The sequence below is a fragment of the Ilyonectria robusta genome (assembly GCF_021365365.1).
Source record: "Ilyonectria robusta strain PMI_751 chromosome Unknown BGZ61scaffold_42, whole genome shotgun sequence".
Classification (NCBI taxonomy): domain Eukaryota; kingdom Fungi; phylum Ascomycota; class Sordariomycetes; order Hypocreales; family Nectriaceae; genus Ilyonectria; species Ilyonectria robusta.
Window position 1 is genome coordinate 222,272 of NW_025764476.1, and position 17,706 is coordinate 239,977.

General features: G+C 51.1%; 5 protein-coding genes across 5 annotated transcripts; 2 read left to right on the forward strand and 3 right to left on the reverse strand.

Annotated features, from left to right (window-relative positions):
* Positions 1-817: 817 nt before the first annotated feature.
* BGZ61DRAFT_465610 (S-adenosyl-L-methionine-dependent methyltransferase) lies at positions 818-2,355 on the reverse strand. The gene is made up of 7 exons (XM_046247602.1): positions 2,196-2,355; positions 2,047-2,137; positions 1,935-1,976; positions 1,727-1,881; positions 1,637-1,674; positions 1,445-1,582; positions 818-1,397 (listed from the first exon to the last, which is right to left on the reverse strand). Exons 1-7 carry the CDS (start codon positions 2,268-2,270, stop codon positions 926-928), a joined length of 1,011 nt encoding a protein of 336 aa, XP_046095557.1. The 5' UTR covers positions 2,271-2,355; the 3' UTR covers positions 818-925.
* A 415-nt stretch (positions 2,356-2,770) lies between these two features.
* BGZ61DRAFT_465612 (uncharacterized protein) lies at positions 2,771-4,161 on the reverse strand. The gene has a single exon (XM_046247603.1). It carries the CDS (start codon positions 3,996-3,998, stop codon positions 2,862-2,864), a length of 1,137 nt encoding a protein of 378 aa, XP_046095558.1. The 5' UTR covers positions 3,999-4,161; the 3' UTR covers positions 2,771-2,861.
* A 1,029-nt stretch (positions 4,162-5,190) lies between these two features.
* BGZ61DRAFT_404041 (glycosyl hydrolase family 71-domain-containing protein) lies at positions 5,191-11,172 on the forward strand. The gene is made up of 10 exons (XM_046243120.1): positions 5,191-5,307; positions 5,360-5,806; positions 5,927-6,020; positions 6,079-7,414; positions 7,474-9,205; positions 9,260-9,584; positions 9,645-9,885; positions 9,947-9,999; positions 10,057-10,443; positions 10,526-11,172. Exons 1-10 carry the CDS (start codon positions 5,227-5,229, stop codon positions 10,990-10,992), a joined length of 5,163 nt encoding a protein of 1,720 aa, XP_046095559.1. The 5' UTR covers positions 5,191-5,226; the 3' UTR covers positions 10,993-11,172.
* A 1,117-nt stretch (positions 11,173-12,289) lies between these two features.
* BGZ61DRAFT_465615 (uncharacterized protein) lies at positions 12,290-12,989 on the forward strand. Its single transcript, XM_046247604.1, has one exon. It carries the CDS (start codon positions 12,392-12,394, stop codon positions 12,974-12,976), a length of 585 nt encoding a protein of 194 aa, XP_046095560.1. The 5' UTR covers positions 12,290-12,391; the 3' UTR covers positions 12,977-12,989.
* A 553-nt stretch (positions 12,990-13,542) lies between these two features.
* BGZ61DRAFT_370821 (mate-domain-containing protein) lies at positions 13,543-15,312 on the reverse strand (the record flags this gene model as incomplete). Its single annotated transcript, XM_046242048.1, has 4 exons — positions 13,543-13,630; positions 13,687-14,015; positions 14,081-14,865; positions 14,916-15,312. Coding segments are annotated over 4 exons (1,599 nt in total), but the record flags the coding sequence as incomplete, so codon positions are not given.
* Between the last annotated feature and the right edge of the window lie 2,394 nt (positions 15,313-17,706).

Consider the following 17,706-nt stretch of genomic DNA (forward strand, 5'->3'; position numbering starts at 1 on the left):
GAATGTACGCCGAAGGAAGACACTAAGGATTTACAAAATCTGAAAGATGAAATTACTAAAGGTTCAAAATAAGGGGGAGGGTACTGGGTAGTTATCAAGCGCGGGGACGGCTGAGATCTGAGACAGGGGAGAAGTGGCAGCGCGTAAGCCTACATCTTATTTGGCGAGAGTTTCGTTACATCAGTGTTTCCCTGATCAACCACCTTATCACTTTTCCACAAGCGGGAATAGTCGATCCTGGTAGTATTTCGAAGGATCACGAAGGATTCAGAGTGGAGCTCGACGGTTTCATTTCGACCCCCCAGAACTCTGGAATTCAGAACAATGAGTACTTTCGCTCCCTGTATTATCACTCAGTGACTTTAGTTACGGACGAAAAACTGCGCAACAATTTTAGGCTCGTCAATCCGCTGAGATAATTGTGATATTTAAGGCGTACTTTTGCTAGTATTGAACGGATCATGACAATAACGATCCCAGGTTTGTAGGATTCGGAAAGTGGATCTCAATTGCCCCTTGCATACAGGGACAGGAGTTTGAGTCCCCCTTCTAGTATAGTCACTGTCTGGGGCTCCCCTACACGGGTTGCAATTTTATTACCGTGCCACTTCTTAGTGGTCAAGATACGCAGTTGTTACATCAGACAATTCTGGTACGCGCCCAAAACGATGCTACCTAGAGCACCTGGTTAAAATCCTCCAATGAGCTGATTGATGCTACGGGTAGCCTGACTGTAACTCAAGAACTGGTTTTCCGGCAGATGTTCATTATGTGTTGAAGGACCTTCCTGCTCACGCGTTGTGAGGTGGCAGCACCAGTCATGATAGTCCGTTGAGTGTATGGAGCGAATGCTTCACAGATAGTATGAATAAATGTTCAGTTCTTGTACTCGTCAATCTACCCCTGTGTCTTAACCTCCTGAATCCTATGCAGTAACCCTAACCTCTTTGCACTCAGGCTTCCTTGCTGTCACCACAATCATGGGCCAATAAGCATGCACACTTCTATCACGCATATCTTTCTTCGCCTCTGCAGCCAGAACGTTCACCTCTTCCGGCCCCCACCCAAGGCCCCTGGTCAGTGCCGCCATCAGAAATCCCTGCAGACCCGTAACGATGTTCTGGTGATTCCAAGAGCCAAGCTCCTTGTAGCTGGCATCACGTGGCCAGTCGTTAGAGGGCCATTTGTAGTGGTACTCATGAACGCCCTCGAAGCCTGCTTTCTCAAGCATGGGCTTAATAGTCTTAAGGTCGATGAAGGCGTGGTTGAGTTTCGCGGCTGCTTCACCTAGGTGGTGCATTGATTTGTAGAGGGCGTGGTGTTCGGTGAGGGTACCATCGTCAGACCGAGGGAGAGTGAATTCTTGAAATTCGACGTAGCCGCCTGGAACTAAGTGGCTGGGTGTATTGTGAGACGCCGCTTCAAGGTGGAAGGAAGAACTTACTGGAATGACTTCCGAATGTACTCTTCCCAGTTCGAGATGCTGGAATTGTTCATCCGGCTGTGGATATAGTGGAATGGCTTCGAATACGTCCACTCGTCTTCGAAATCATCGATTTCGAATTTAACGTTGGTAGGGACACTACAATTTATTCAGTCGTGAGTTGAATCACCAAAAGGAACCGGGGTTTCCTACAACTGAGGCTGACTGGGTGAGAGATCAATGCCTATGACCTATAGTAATCATGTCAGATTGGTGAGGTTGACTCAAAAAAGAGGTTCCCACCTCAGCTTCGGGGTGCTCGTCCCCAAAATCCAAAGCCCAGATACCGGTGCCAGTGCCAAGATCTAGCACCCGCTCAGCCTCGGAGTTTGGGTCGTTTGGTGGAGCAAGGCCCAGTTTTCCGTTGAGTGTGAGGTAGAATATGTGGTGTTGCAGATCTAGTCACGGATATCAGCCAGTGGGTTCCCATAGGTAAGCTCGAATCACTTACCCAGCCGCTCTTTTTCAGCCTCGTCGTTAGGAAAGTGATACTCTGGACGTCTATATTTAGCTCACAATTTACCTAACTCTCGACTAGTGCACCAGATGAGGAAAAGACTGACGTCCGTCATGAAACTTGTGATATGTTCTCCCATTTTCTCTCCTGTAGTCGAGAATGGAACTATTCAAGCTGGTTGTCGATAGTTCCGTAATCTGCGGGTGTTCGGGTCAGTCGGGTATAGACGATGGTGGCGTTACCGATGATTCATACTGTTGTCTCAGCAACGACTGAATCTTGGCCACTGACATCATCAGGCTCGATGACTATTCCTCGTTGCGTTTCCATTTCCTCAATCTGCTCTGTGTCTTCAATGGCCTCGGTTGATGTCTCTCATGAATAGCACCGGAGACTAGGCGAGGACAGAAAGCACTTGACCATTTTAAAAGGGAGGTCACATCTATCACGAGCGGGGTTAAATCACGCGTTCAGGGTGTCTGAACTGTACGGATGCTGATTCGTTGTTACCCCTGCCATTTCACGTCACCGCCACTTGTGATCGTATAGGGTAATGGATGTAAGGCCACAACTTCGTCAACGAAAGCAAGCCTCTCGTAAATACAGCTTATCGATTTTGTCTTGCGTCAGCTCGCAAGTAAAATTATAGTTAAATCATTTTTTTATCCGCAGCTTGAAATTTAAAACGTCGAGATGATTTAAAATACAAATGTTGTATTGTTGATACTATTGTTGGTGTTTTTTTTTTACTGTTGAGCTTCTAGTCACCCCTCTGGGTATGTGTATTAGGGCACCCTAACCTCTTGATACAAATGTATTGCAGCATGGCTCTCTTCTCAATGCTTGCACAAAACACGACTTTCAAGTCATGTCGAGTCTGTGAATAGATACTCTAAAACTAATAGTAATATTATCTGACCATTATTTTTTATGCAACAACCACCACCCAGGTCGAGGCTTAGCGGAGGAGAGCTCTATAGTATCTATCTCCATGCCTACTAGCCCAGCAATAATCAACGCTTGTTCCTCTACAAAGCCATCAACAACACGAACGGGCACATTGACAGTAGCAGCTGGAATCTTCTCCCTCCCAATAACGGGAAAGCCAACACCCGATAACTCAAGCCTGGCCCACTCCTCGGGATTTTTGCCCAGGCTCCATTGGCGGCTGAGCTCTTCATCGGTGTACGCATATGTGCGTGTCCCATCGACCTGCCAGAAGCAAAATGCCGTGAGCCAGCCCGATAGGGTCACTAGGCCACCTGAGGCTCGCTGGCCGCCGGCGTGAGCGGCGCGCATCCAAAATGCCTTGACCTCTTGTGCGTCAGGGTTGTCGAATCCGGCTATCATATGCACGAGGACGCAGTCCAGACACATAACCCAGTCGCGAAGTTCCTGGAAGTCCCCTAGGGTTGTCAACTGCGAGATGGACTGACGTATCAACTCCCAGTCTTCGCGTGTACCATGTAGTGTCACAGAGGGGAAACCGCACCCAATCCGCATCTGATAGTTGAAGTACTGCTTCATGGAGCCCATGAAGATCATGGCGGCGACAGTGGCGTCCGTTTGTGTCGTCGTGGAGAAGCGCGGCAGCAGCCATGACGCGACGGCGGGATCGCGAAGCCGGGACTTCACCAAGTCCACCATGCGCTCGACGAAAAGGTTGATGTCGACATCGTTGAGTGAGTGCGGTCGCATGTCGACCTCAAGGCTCATCTGGCCTTCATGAGCGACGAAGGCAGACCGCAGCTCCTCGCCATGGCCCTTCACGAAGAAGCTGAATTGCGAGAGGATGGCCAGCCAGACGTCGTCAGGGCGCAACTCCAGATGCAGGTCCTGCTGGAACGCGTGCAGCACGGTGTGGACGAAGCCATTCTCGTAGTGCACAACCCCAAGTGAGGGTGAATCGGAAGAGCCCAGATCGGGGAACGAGGTGTGGAGAACCGGGAGATAACTGTCCTGATACGAGATTTTGGTGAGCAGCTCCTTGGAAGTCCGGAAAACTCGGTCTTGGCTGCGGCCAACTTTGGACGGCTGTGGTCTGATGACAGTGGGCATATTAAGGATGGCCGTTGACTTTGAAGGAATGGCAATCTGACATGGAGGATTTTTGTCGATGGCTTCGACGTCATGGACCCCAAATTGATATTTCCCCTAGCAAGCCCTTAGTCGCACCAATAGCTGGCGAGCATAGCCAACTACGAGCACAGCGGGAAATTCGTCTGTAATTAAATGGGTACTTTGAGAGCGGAGTTGCAACCGTTTCGGAGCCGGGAACCCGGAAATAACAAGGATCTGGCTTGCCATTGCCTGCCGTCCGAGCCTCTCTTCTCGGCCAACCCTGAATAGGGCTGTTCCCGTGCCGGGCAGTGCTTGCCGGACAACTTCGGTGCCGTTGCTGTGCCCTCGTGGTATTGAAGCGGGGCGATGTTGATATCCTTGATCCATGTTAGAAGCGGGGATGGAAAGGCCCGATAGATAGGACGAGGGTTTTCCGAATTCTTGATCAGCCATAACTATTGCGGTGGATATATGGGCGGAGGAAACATTCCGGCTAGCTCAGGTTGGGGGGTCTGCGAAGTTGAGGTTGATGGACTGGAATCGCCTGTGTTGATTCATTCAACGCAGCAGCGGTGTATCATCAGTCCCACCAGCGACATGCAGAATGACTATAATCAGTGACCGCATAATTGACCGCCCATAAGCTTTTGTCCCATTCTAATTTGCCTTATGCTTGCCTTGTGGGACCGAACTCAAGTTAGCCAGGGCCAAGTGTAGGAATTTCGGTTGTCGATCAGCTAAAGCCCACATTTGGCACCTTTGTCGCCCTTGATCTAATTGCCCCTGCAGCACTTGGCCTGGCAGGGCTGGAAAGGGCCATTTACGCGGCTCGGACCCTGCAAATCCAGGGCTGGAGCTCGAGGTAAGGTTTGGCAGTGCCGGCAAGGCCCGCAAGCCTGGTCGTCTTCGTGGCCTGCCTTTGGTCAAGATCCGAGGTTATCTGTGCACTCCTTGTTGATTATGGAGTTGTGGAGTCCGTTGGAAAATGGGTTGACCTTGGACATTACGGGATAAGCTAATTTGTTCCTTGCCTGTCTCGAGCTCCACGACATGGCTACAGTACCCTGGGACGGGGTATCTCGGCACCTCGCGAGGCTATCGTGGGCGAGCCTTGGTCCGCTGCAGGTACTTAAGTAGATGGATATTTCACTTCCTATACTTGGAAGATTCTTGGCTTCATCCCGGTCGGCTCTACATCCTCTGACTCTCAGAAGACGTCGCCAACATGTGGGCCGTCAGTCTTCTGGTAGTCCTGTTGGGCTGTGTCCGCGTACAGGCGACGAAAGCCGTCTTTGCGCATTTCATGGTGAGTGCATGAGGCCTTTGACTATGTAACAAGCTAATTGGGTTGGATCTAGGTGGAAAATGCCAAAACCTGGGACGAAAGCAAATGGGAGAAGGATATTGACTTGGCGCGGGCAGCGCACATTGATGGCTTCGCCCTCAACATTCGGTCTGACGATGCCTCGGCATGGGGAGCTCTGAACACAGCATTTAGCGTGGCCGACGGCAAGGGAGATTTCAAGATGATCTTGTCTTTCGACTACGCCGGCGGCGGCCCGTGGTGTGCGAACATTGTCCAGCAATACATCCTCCAGTTTTCCGCGTACGACTCCTACTTTATCGATGGCGGCCAGCCTCTGGTGTCGACATTCGAGGGGCCAGCCAGTGCTAGCGACTGGGTTCTCATCAAGCGGAAAACAAACTGTTTGTTGCTCCCGGATTGGTCTTCCCTGGGAGCTAAACAGGCTCTCGACGCTTCTGATGGCGTGGTGGACGGCCTGTTTAGTTGGTCCGCTTGGCCTGTAAGTGGCATACACACTCGTCTCCTTCCATTGAAAGCACGCAAGTTATGAACTCGAAGTCCCCTTCATGATTGACCTTGGACTACTATGGATTGTATGAGCTGACTGTTAGTCGACTAGTGGGGTAACATGGCTATGAACACCTACGTCGATGCCTCATATCTCCAGTTCATGGAGGACTCAGGAAAGGCGTGGGGAAAAGATCTCAAGTACAGTATGTTACAACGCACTGGGATACAGTAATACATGGGAAATATTAACGTGACTTCAAGTGATGCCTGCCAGCCCCTGGTTCTATACAAACCTGCCCGGATACGACAAGAACTGGATGTGGCGCGGCGACGACATGTGGTTCGACAGGTGGCAGCAAATCATCTTTCTCAACCCCGACTACGTGCAGATCATCTCTTGGAACGACTTTGGAGAGTCCCATCATATTGGTCCGCTCTACGTAGACGGCGATGACTATAAAGCCTTCGAGGTCGGCGAGGCGCCCTTCAACTACGCCGCCGACATGCCCCACGACGGCTGGCGCCAGTTCCTCCCGTACGTTATCGACATGTACAAGAACAGAAAGGCAACCATCACTCAAGAAGGCCTCACGGGTTGGTACCGGCCGACGCCCAAGCAGTCCGGCTGCGACGATGGCTGGACCACGGGAAACACGGCGAGCCAGCTGCAGCGCGAGTACTATCCGTACGAGATTGTCGAGGACATGATCTTCTACACGGCGCTCCTCGTGAGCTCCCAGCCGGTCAAGGTCACGGTGGGAGGCGTCGACCTCGGCGCCGCGTGGACTGACGAGCCCGAGTATGGCAGCGGTCTGTACCATGGAAGCGTCAAGTACGGCAATAACTTGGGCGCTGTTGTGATCCAGGTTGGATCCATGACGCTCACCGGACGCGAGATTACCTCGGCCTGCAACCGCGTCGACGGCCAGGACGGCAAGCAAAATTGGAACGCCTGGGTTGGAAGCCAGACTGGTGGTAGCGCCAACAAGGAGGTTGACATCTCCAAGTGGGTGTGTATCGAGGGAACGGCACCAGGAGCTCCCGAGTTTGCCGATCTCTGTGAGTTTACCTGCAAGTACGGATATTGTCCTCCAGGAGCCTGCTACTGCAGCAACATGGGCGCCCAGAGGGAGAAGCCCGACTCGGATACGCCTGGATACGGCACCAAGGGCTATCCGGCCGAGGGAATGTCGTCCAGCTACGAAGGCCTGTGTGCGTTTGCCTGCGACTTGGGATTCTGTCCGTCGGCCTACTGCGACACCAGCGAACACGCAAAGGTTGTTCCTAACGTCTCGCCCTTTACTCCCGACGCCTGTACTTCGGGCAAGGGTGGCGAGGGCCTCGTCGGGCTCTGTGACTTTGCCTGCAACTTCGGCTTCTGCCCAGTTCATACGTGCACCTGCTTGACGATGGGTGCCCTCAACGAGCCGCCCGCTCAGAGCGGCACGAGCGGATCTGCAAAGAGCGGTCTTGATGTTCGCGTGTTCGACGCAATCTGTGACTTTGCCTGCAGTCGAGGCTATTGCCCTGATGATTCGTGTGTCCAGGATGCTACCGGTGAGCACGAAGTTGACAATCCAGTTTACATCGGTACCGAGTACGTTCCCTCATGAATCTGTTCACACTTATAACACCATGGCTAATTCAAGGCACTAGCATCTTCAAAACATCGACAGCTCATTGCTCACCGCCCTGTGTGCTGGTGCTCCCCCCGAGCATCCTGCCCTCGTCCACGACGATTAGCATTCCGCCGTACACGACATCAGTCGAGGTTGGCTCGACCACATCGACCGTTACGCTGTCACCTCCGCCCATCACTGTCGGCCAAATCCCATTCTCAAATGTCCCCGTCACCACGTCAATCTCGGATGGAGCTGTCTTCGTGGCCTGCACCAGCTTGGCTGTGGACCCTGTAGATGTTACCATCACTTACACTACGGGCGGTAAGACGGTCATCACCACGCGTGAATTGACGCTGCCGCCGTGGCCCCAGATGACTCAAGGACCACCTGATAGCTGGACCGAGACTTGTGATGTGTGGGGCGCTGGAGGAGGCTCCGGTGACGATAGTGGCTCGGCGACTTCGCCAACCTTTAGCCCGAGTGATCAGTTCACTTCGACAACCAGCACACCGTTGCCTACTTGGACCGAGTTTCCTCCTGGCTACATCGAAGATGATGGCGAGGATGACGATGACGACGACGACGATCTTGTCGTCATTTTCGATTGTGACGGGTTCTGGTTCTTTTCGTTCTGTATCGACTTCCCCGAGTTCAAAGTGACAAAGTGGAAGTTAAATCTCCCCAAGGGCAAAATTGGACCTGGGCCGCCGCCTCCCTCCATTATCCAACGAAAAGGATGGTCAATCAAGATCAAGGGAGAATTGCCCCCCTGGCCCGTCATCACGCTACCACCTGGGCCAAACCCTGTTCTCGAGAAGCCCGACCGTCCAGATGACTGCAAGACCGTTTCTCAACAGGTCGAATTTGAGACCGTTTCGCAGGGACTGTCTGTCTCCAAGGGAACCACCGTTACCACGACCGAGTCGACCATTACTCGCACCGGCTTTGTCTACGGCTGCGAGGTTCCCGAGTACACCGAGACCATTTCTTCCTGCGCTATCGCCAAGCGGAGTGAAGTGCCCCGTGCCGTTGTCGCCGAACCAACAGCGAAAGCTACATCCGAAGCTGAGGCTGAAGTTGGAGAAACCGAACTCGACGAGGCTGAGCTAGAGGCCCGTCAAGCCGCCTCCGATTCTATCTTTAACCAAGACAACCCGATTCAGTGGGAACAAGACATGAGCTGCCCTGGCAGAGAGTCCGACTACATTCTATACCCTCACAAGCACGGCTCCGCTGACTCGTCCTTGATCCGAAGTCGTCTTGCCCAGTCGACTGGTACCAACAACTTTGAGTTCCTCGAAGTCAAGTCGACTACATCCGACTACACGGCATACTTTGTCATTCGGCAAATGCCGGTCTCGATGGTATCTAAGGTGAAGGGCATGACCCAAGTGCGCTACTTGTACGACTACCAGAATTTCCTGCGGACCAATGGTCAGACTTGGACTCCTTTTGGTACTGTTGGCCGCCGAGAGGCAACGGAGAAGCCTGCAGACGATGTTGAGGTCGACGTTGAGAGTGAGAGTGAGATCGAGGACGCTGGCAACACCACGTTTGTGCCCCTGCAAAAGCGGGCAAACAAGGAGGCCCCGTGGCATCTCTCACAATTGGGTGCACCGGCGGGAACCAACTGGTTGAATGATGTCAAATATGTAGCTACTAACGCTTCAGGCACATTCTTCAATTACTGGTACGACCCAAGTGCCGGGGCTGGCCAGGTTATCTACGTGATTGAGGATAGTTTCCCGGCATCGCCCCAACATCCGGTGAGTTTCTCCACAGTCTGCTGGAATGAAAGGATATAACTGACACATACGCAGGAGTTCCAAACCATGAACTTTGGCGGATCTCTTGACGTGCCAAGCTACGGCCCCGTGTCCGCGTGGAATCCCTGGCACGGCGCTGCAGTTGCCGCGGCAGCGGCTGGACAAACGCTTGGAGTTGCGCCAGCTGCCACGGTGGTCCCTGTCAGCATGGGTGGCATCTTCAATGGAGATCAGCCTACGGAGAGATTGATTCATGCGCTTCTCCTGATCGCGGATCACATCAAGAACAACACCTTACAGGGCAAGGCAGTCATCAACATGTCCTGGGGGTCCAAGGTCGCCTACATGAGCCCTATCAAGCCGTTTGAAGAGATATTCGGTAAGCTAAGCAATGTTATTGTTACTCTATTTGGACTTGACTAACACGGCTGGAAACTAGTTCAAATCCTCGCCAGTATCCAAGATGACCTCAAGACTGTACTCGTCACGGCATCCGGAAACGATGGCCGCGACCCAACCCAGCGCAGCGAAAACTGGTACCCGCAGAAGTTTTCTCATTCCGGCCAGCTTCCGAACATGCTTGTCGTCGGTGCGGTCGATAAGAACGCTCGACGATGGGGTGGTTCCAACTATTTCACAGCCAACCAGCCGCCTTTGGTGTATGCATGGGGACACGACACGTAAGTTATGACAGACCCCGCAGCTTGGTTAGTTGAGAGGGAGGAAATTGACAAATTCTAGACTCACACCCTCTGCATCCGGAGGATATGACAAGGCTAGCGGAACTTCATTCGGTAAGTCAAATCTGCTATATACATCTAGGCATTTGTACAGTTGCTAATGAATAATAGCCGCCCCTGCCGTTGCCGGTCTTGTGGCCTATCTTCGCGGCCTTCCTTCTAACACATACGCACAAGCCCTAACGGAGCCCTCGAATGTTGTTGAGGCTGTCCGCAAAATGGTGAGAGGACTCGTCATCGATGATAAAAATATCCAATCCGACGATGGAGCACCAGACAGCCTCGTGTGGAATGGCCAAGTCCAGGGAGACAATTGCCTCGTGAACAAGGTTGCGGGTTGCCCGTCCTTTCTCAGTCCAGGCGGCAGCGGCTCAGGCTCTGGAGGTCAATACACGTTTGAGCAAGGCTCTCCTTCGCCTACTTGTACAGCTGATTGTGGTGTCTTGTGTACTGGTTACTACTGCGAATCCAAGCCAACCGGGACACCCCCAGACTTCGGTAAGTTTCCTATGCTGGTGCTGAACCAGAAATCAACTTCCAATTTCCCCAAGATTGAACCAATACTGACTCTGGCTACTAGCTGACCCCGCAAACCCTACAACCACGCGTACTGGCGCTGCTGTTAGTTCCACAACTACCCAGTCCTCGCCCAAACCAACCGGAAAACACGCTGTGGATGCCCTCTACGTACACGGCGGCCAGTTCAACATGTCGCTCTGGTACTTTATGAAATCCATCATCGATGGCAAAGAGCAGGATCTGTGCAACGAGAGCCAGCTCGTCGTCATTGGGGCCAGCAGCAGCATCGACGCCGACAACCCTGGCTTGGTGCCTTACGACACTGATTTCCACGGCGACGAGATCTTCGATGGCTTCACCAACTGCAAATACACCCACAGCAGCACGGGCGGAAAGATTGAGTGCGACGGCGGCGTTACTGTTCAATGCAAGGCGGCCACTAACAAAGCTTTCACCTGTGACGAAAACGCCCGGTATCCTGACATGAACATGGTCCCGTCTGTGAGATGCGATTTCTCGAGCTTGTAGGCAGGAGGCAGGACTCATTGATAGCTACCTCATAGTCATACTCTAGAGCTCTACTCCTAAAGAAGTAGCTGCATAATGTTTGAAACCCATTTTCAGACGATGCGAAGATTAATCCCTTGTCATGTTAATTATCTATTAAAAACTTGCCCCTTTCTTGAGAAGCAGTTGCGCAATTCCCTGTTCTAGTTATTTATCTTACAACATATTTAGTTCCGCACCACCTCGTGTCTCCAGGCCGATTCGGCTATCTTATGTATCACATGTTGGTCAATACATGCCCGTAGAGCAGAGAGGTTCAACCGAGGATATGCGGACATGGGTAGGGACGAGAAATGAAGCCCACTCGCCATGCAATGACATGCATAGATGCATCGCTAGGCTTGATGATCATTGGCATGCATCCCTGGTCGCTTTCCATCATACTTCGAGGGATGGAGATACTACGCAGAACGTTGGGAACGAGTGGACCCCTCCATCAACTTCTTGGTATCCTCTCAACCAGACAGCTAGATAGACGCAGCCCGACGCGGTTAGCTAGGCAATTGCCAAATCCCCATTGCCATTGTGTAACCGCCTAACGGACGAATGGAGTCCCCGGCGTGTCCGGCACTGACGGACTAAAATGCCGAAATCACATCATCCTGCAGGGCCCAACGCCCGCTAGCCACCGAACCCACCGAGCTATCGCCGTTGTTTCTCGGTGACAGGTAGTGCCATGTGCAATAGCGACGGCGGTGCCACTAGCCAAGTCCTAAAGCCATATGAGGAGTCACCTCTGGGTCTCGACGGGCATCATGATCAGGGTGAGCCCAGAAGAAGTGACCGCCTATCAGTCATTCCCTGCTCCATTTGAAAGAGAGCGACCCAGCTTCCCAGTGCTATCGCAATTCCTATCTCATCTCCAACAGAACGGCGACTTGCTTCCCCTCTTGCTCACACAAGTCGATCATTACTACTCATAGCGGATACTGGCGCGCTACCCTCAAAACGACGCTATATCGAAATCCGGTTAAAGTCCCGTCCAACAATTTGTAATTCTTGCATCTACCGCGAACCGAGTCCAATTAACGACGTCTCCGAATCGGCTCCACACCTCCAGGGTAAAACTGTGGCCAATGATAAACATTCGGACTGAAGGGCTCGCTATCTAAAGTCTCCGCTCTTAATTTTAAGTGCCGTAGTAGTCTCTTTGCTGGAGTCAGGTTCATGTAATTTCGGCCATTCAGTGGCTAGTCTCGTTATTACTTCAGGCAGACAGAAGAATATTAATTTAAGAGGTCAGCATCTCTCGTTTAGCATCGAACATTACAAAGACAAAGGCGGCCGATCCTGAATCATTAAACAGTTAGCCACCACATGCAGCCAATCGTATTATACCATTATACAACTCAGAACACTAATGCGGGAACAACATCATTTCTCCGTCACTATTCCTCTCCCCAGCAACCTGCCACCCTATCTCGTCATTGGCTGGCTTCAAAGCTACACCCCAACCTTGCAACACAACTTTTCTGTGGCCAGCTTTCAAGAGATTCCGTCTGACCCCAACTCAATCGCCAATGATACCTTCATAGGGCCATGGGACGCCACAGTGCGTACATTTCACGTACACGAGCTATATGAGCTAGTCCCCGGCCTTATAGCGCCAATGCAATGGCCTGCGGTTTATAGATCTGTACCCGATGGCGTTCGCCTTCGCGTATCTGCTCCCAATGGCAATACCATCAGGTCGCAATGGATTGTTCGTGCAAGCCGGGGTGGCTCATCCCCTGCGAATTCTGGAAGCAGCAGTTCTGGGTGGAGTTCAACAATCGAGCCGACGGAAGAATGGGAATTGTATGATGAAGGAGTCCTTGAGGGTCACAGGTTGTTAATGCCATTTACCAGCAGATACATTGACATGGTGCATAATCACCTCTCTCAGAGTCTCGTGAACGAGGCATATAGGGCATATTTGAATGGGACATTAACAAGTGTCCTCTAAAGGAGACCAATATATTTACAGTCTTGTGAAACGTGACTTCAAGAAACTAATTTAGGGTGGAAGTGGCTTTAGTATCTATTGAATACCCCAGCAGGCCCCAGTATACCAATGTGGGCTGTATTTCCGGCGAAGATAGGAACACTGTCGGTGCGCCATGATGCCTTTGATCTACTAACCTACCCTGGAGCTACAGCGACGATTCACCACATGCCTGGTACACTTGATAATGGGAAATGATAGTTGTATTGACAAAGTTAAAGCGAGTACAGTGTTTTGTCTTCTGCACCCAATTGGGTCTACCCGTAGAAAGGAAAAGAGCGAAGGCAAGGAAGGAGAATGAACGTGGCTCAGGTTCAACCACAGAACTCTTGACAACGGTAATTCCTGCATGAGTTCTGGACACTAGTGCTGAAAATTCTCGCAGATGCTACTTACGGGGAAAATATTCACAAAATAGAAATACTGAAAGCAGTTTAACTTTTCTTTGAAACAAGCGTCTCCAGCCGCTCGTCTTTGTTGGGCAACTTCACAGAGATTTCATTTGCTTTCACGATTCTTGTCCTAGATCAGCCGGCGGCATTTCTCGCTTCCGCTTCCATGACAGCCTTCCGCCAATCTGTCACGAGCAAAAAACTATACTCAATAATTGAGACACTATATCCACTGTTAGTTGATTCCCAGCTGCCGAGACACTGGAATGTAGAACTTACACAATAAGCCCAACGGTGGTACCTATCCACAGGCCTTGGATTTTCATGTCGAGCGCAAAGGCCAAGTGCAGCGAGATAGGTAGCGAGACGAGATAGTACGAAACCAAGTTGGCTGGTCCTCCAATCCCCTGTTTGCCAATGCCTCGTAGCAATCCATGTGCTGCCACCCCAAGTCCGTCAAATAATGTCATGACGGCAACCAGTGGCAAGACGAGGGTGACGAGCGTAGCTACAGCGTCGTCGTCGGTAAATATAAATGGTAGCCGATATTGAAACGTCATGTACGTGCTAATAATTGCCAGGGTGCATATACAAGAAGAGGCGATAGCCTGTGTTGGTTAGCATCAATATCTTTCCAACGAGTCCGAGTAACCGAGTATGAATTATAACTTACCACCCTGGCAGCAACTTTTGCGGCACTGATCCGTCCAGCGCCGATAAGGGTTGCCACTCTCGTGGATGCAGCGATGGAGACAGGGAAAAGAATTTGGTATGAGATCGTCGTGAGGGTAATCAAAATGCTTTGCGCGGCGAGATATTCTGTACCAAATCGACTTGAGATGACTGTCATGATCTCGAAAGCAAGCCATTCAGCTTCCACCATGATCATGCCTGGAATGGCTAGGCGAATCATCACCCACCAATTAGTAAGTGCTCGCTTGCTAAAACCTCCCCAGCACTCGGAGCCGTCAAAGAGCTTAGTATAAAGAACGAGAAGTATGGGCAGCAATGTCCTTGTAAGAACAACAGATATCGGGGCACCTATAAACCCCAGTTTGAGCTTCCACACTAGCAGCCACTGTAGCATAGCATTAACAGGTGCTCCGATGAGAATAACGTAAGTCGTGGCTCTGAAAAGCCCTTGAGCTTGAAGAAACCGCTTGCCAGTTTCGAAGAAGGCATATCCCGGAAGAGCGAAGATCAGAATGTGGAGGTATGTACTAGTCAGGCGAGCGATTTCGGCGTTATGAACGAGCCTCATGATGATGTACTCGGAGTTGAGCCATAGTACAGCCATCGGGACCGATAAGCAGAGGAGGAAGAGGGTCATTCGTTGACAGTAAAGTCCGACGAGATGCTTATTTCCGGATCCGTAAGCTTGGGAGCACAGAGTATCCAAGCTTGTTGCTAGGCCTTGGAACACTGCAAAACACGAGATCGATGCTGACATGTTGGCCACTATGTATAGGATTAGCACAAGATACAGCAGCTGTAGGGGGTCAACGGACAGGAAACAGCTCCCAATTCGATCTTGCCGAGCCTCCCTACAGCGATGATGCTTGATATGTCGATCAAGTACTGGAGGAGAAATGTTACGATGAGGGGCGCCGCGTGCGAGGCGAGGACTTTGGCCTCATGTTGCCAAGTAACGCCGGTTTCAGCGATTACTGTTATTTGGCCCAGTTGTGACTCGATGTAATCCTCGGTAATATTTGCAATTGATGCAACGCCATGGGAAGCATCGGACCCCAAAAGAGGAGAAGTCTCGGTCGGACCATGCGAAAGAGTTGTGGTATTCTCGTTGCGAGGACTGGCACTGAAGAATAATCGGTAAATACGAGCCGCTAAGCCTCGGTCTTTCTCTTCGCCACGATGCTCAAGAGGCCGGGTATAGGAACTTGATAATGATTCATCAGCTTTCCATACTTCAATCTAGCTCGAGGAAGTGGATACTTACACGGGTTGGTGGTTGACACCAGTCTTCACGGGTGCATGCAAAGCCGGGGAAGTTCGACGACCCCTGGCGCGAGTGGTTTGTGCCGGTGTAGGGCATTCATTTTCGGAAGAACATTTTGAGTCTTCCTCCGAGAATACGGCCTCCTCGTCGGCTCGAGACTGGTAGATGGAGTGGCTGGTAGAAATCGCCTGTCGTCTAGGTCCGGATCCGTCCGCCCGTCGAGGATCCATCGTTCTGATTAGGAAGTCCGGGATGGAAGGTCCACAGCTCCAAGCCTAAAGGACAACAAGTTAATTCCCGAAGATGGGGAATTCGGGACTAAGGAGGGGATGTAGAGGATAAGTAACTTGACGCAAGGCGACTGGTTACTCAAAGCTTATGGAGAATGGGCTCGAGTATTAAGTACTCACATTGTCGCAGCCTAAGCATCGTACTGCACTACGTAGTAGAAACTCCGTAAACCCGGATCTATTGGCGTACAGGTCCGTACTACTTGCCATCGCGGAACTGTACTACACATGCAGAGAAATGCATGTCTATTATCTCCACGCGAAGATCTGCAATGAACGAGAAAACAGCTGAGACACGGGAAGTCCTTCTGGTAGGATGTGTCAGCGATGTTCTGAATAGCATAGGGTACTTACAGCCCAACTTACTGGAAAGATTAGTAATGTTTCCTTGCGTCTTTTATTCTTGATGGATCTGGCCTGTACTCATACAGCCATCTACGATGATTCTTTCTTCGCTCTGAAAGATCATCTAACATGCGAGCGAACAGCGCGGTAAGCGTGACAAAGCTGCAGGCTGGTCTCAGTTGGTGGATTAGGACTGTAAAAAGGAAACATGTCCGAGGTCCACTTGTGTACTGTAACCAATGCACAAGACACACCGGATCTACCGGTCAAGCTGAGGTGGCCACTGAATAACACTTGGGTAGCCTGTTTCTTACCACCCAACCAGTGCACCCCATCACAACCCGAATAGTCCGCCACAGTTCGTCGTGGTCCGTCAACGCCCGAGAGTCCGAGACTGTGCACAATACATCCATGTTCCCCTTATCTCTCACAAATAACTCAACCATTACTCCGTTTCACTTCCATCGAACTGCAATAGTCATAACCTGGTACGGCATATGGAGATTTCCGGTATGTTTCTCCACGTATGAGTGCTATGGCAAAGGAGAATGAGGAACAGGGAAACGGCAAGCAGAAGACAAAAAGGAAATACATCCCGTCCCTCAATATGCGCTACAAAAGCGGCCAATTGGAGTACTTTTGCACTGTGTGACAGTCCTTATCTCGCATGCATTTATTACGTACGTGTTGCGTTTTCGAAGATTTTCTTACGGTGGCAATTCAGCTCTGAACACGGGATAGAGTGCGACGCATCAGTGGCTTGGTCTCGAACATCAATTTGTATCTCGACGGATGACGTGCATGCTCGGTGGGCTTGTTCAGTTGAGGGCTGGATATGTCCCCGCTTGGATGTAGCTTCATAGGTTCACAACTTCGAATGGGTGAGACAACGGCTTAGGCTAGCCGTGGGAAAGACGGCTCGGTGTCTTCGCGTGATACATGTCCCACGGGGTTTCCATTGTTCGCCACCCATGTTGTGGCATCGATTGGATGTGTTCTTCTGATATCGGAATTGGCCGCGGCTGAGCAGGTCCAGGCGCAGCCACACCGTAAACTTCCCGACGTGGTGCGTCAAGAGTGGAAGTGGAATGTCTAGTCGTGATGGGTTGTAATTGAACGCGGAGAAGGCGGTGACAAATGTGCTGTGAACATCAGTGCCCACGGGGAGAATTTGAGGTGCTTTTGGCATGTCGGTGTCTTAGTTCTCCTCCGCTTGGCTTAGGATGTGGGTGTTTCACCTACCTATTTCAGCAAAAAAGCGACGTTAAAGGGTGGTTTAAAATGCCCCCAACGGGGGTAAAACCCGATCAGCGAGTCCCTCTTCTGGCCTTATCCTTCAAACATAGTCTCACGAACCACTTGAGCTCATTTGTGCTCAAACCACAAGAGTCTTGGCGAAGGATCTCTATATCCCACACACTGCAAGTGCCTGTACAGTGGAGTCAAGTAGCTTAGCAGTGATGTTGCAAATTTCGATCTGAATATGTAATGCAATTTAGCCAAGGATAAAGCCAACCGCCATCCGCAAATGAGCTTCCAGAATATCAGATGGAGATCGTTGACGATATATAATTCTGAATATGACTATGTAGGGGACCCAACGCGACCTGGGGGGTCTACCGACGTTAGTATTTACTAGTCTTACGGTCTGTCGGTGAGCTGTTGCTCCCAACCTAATTGGCCTTGGGTTCGGTGGAAAGAATACGG

Excerpts from the sequence above, each read along its gene's own strand:
- BGZ61DRAFT_465610 (XM_046247602.1), bottom strand. The coding sequence starts at position 2,270 with ATGGAAACGCAACGAGGAATAGTCATCGAGCCTGATGATGTCAGTGGC. Across the intron at positions 1,882-1,934 it reads GGCTGAAAAAGAGCGGCTGG|ATCTGCAACACCACATATTC; the intron begins GTAAGTGATTCG and ends ATCCGTGACTAG. Across the intron at positions 1,583-1,636 it reads TCACCCAGTCAGCCTCAGTT|TGTCCCTACCAACGTTAAAT; the intron begins GTAGGAAACCCC and ends AATAAATTGTAG.
- BGZ61DRAFT_465612 (XM_046247603.1), bottom strand. The coding sequence starts at position 3,998 with ATGCCCACTGTCATCAGACCACAGCCGTCCAAAGTTGGCCGCAGCCAA.
- BGZ61DRAFT_404041 (XM_046243120.1), top strand. The coding sequence starts at position 5,227 with ATGTGGGCCGTCAGTCTTCTGGTAGTCCTGTTGGGCTGTGTCCGCGTA. Across the intron at positions 5,308-5,359 it reads CCGTCTTTGCGCATTTCATG|GTGGAAAATGCCAAAACCTG; the intron begins GTGAGTGCATGA and ends GGTTGGATCTAG. Across the intron at positions 9,585-9,644 it reads GCCGTTTGAAGAGATATTCG|TTCAAATCCTCGCCAGTATC; the intron begins GTAAGCTAAGCA and ends GCTGGAAACTAG.
- BGZ61DRAFT_465615 (XM_046247604.1), top strand. The coding sequence starts at position 12,392 with ATGCGGGAACAACATCATTTCTCCGTCACTATTCCTCTCCCCAGCAAC.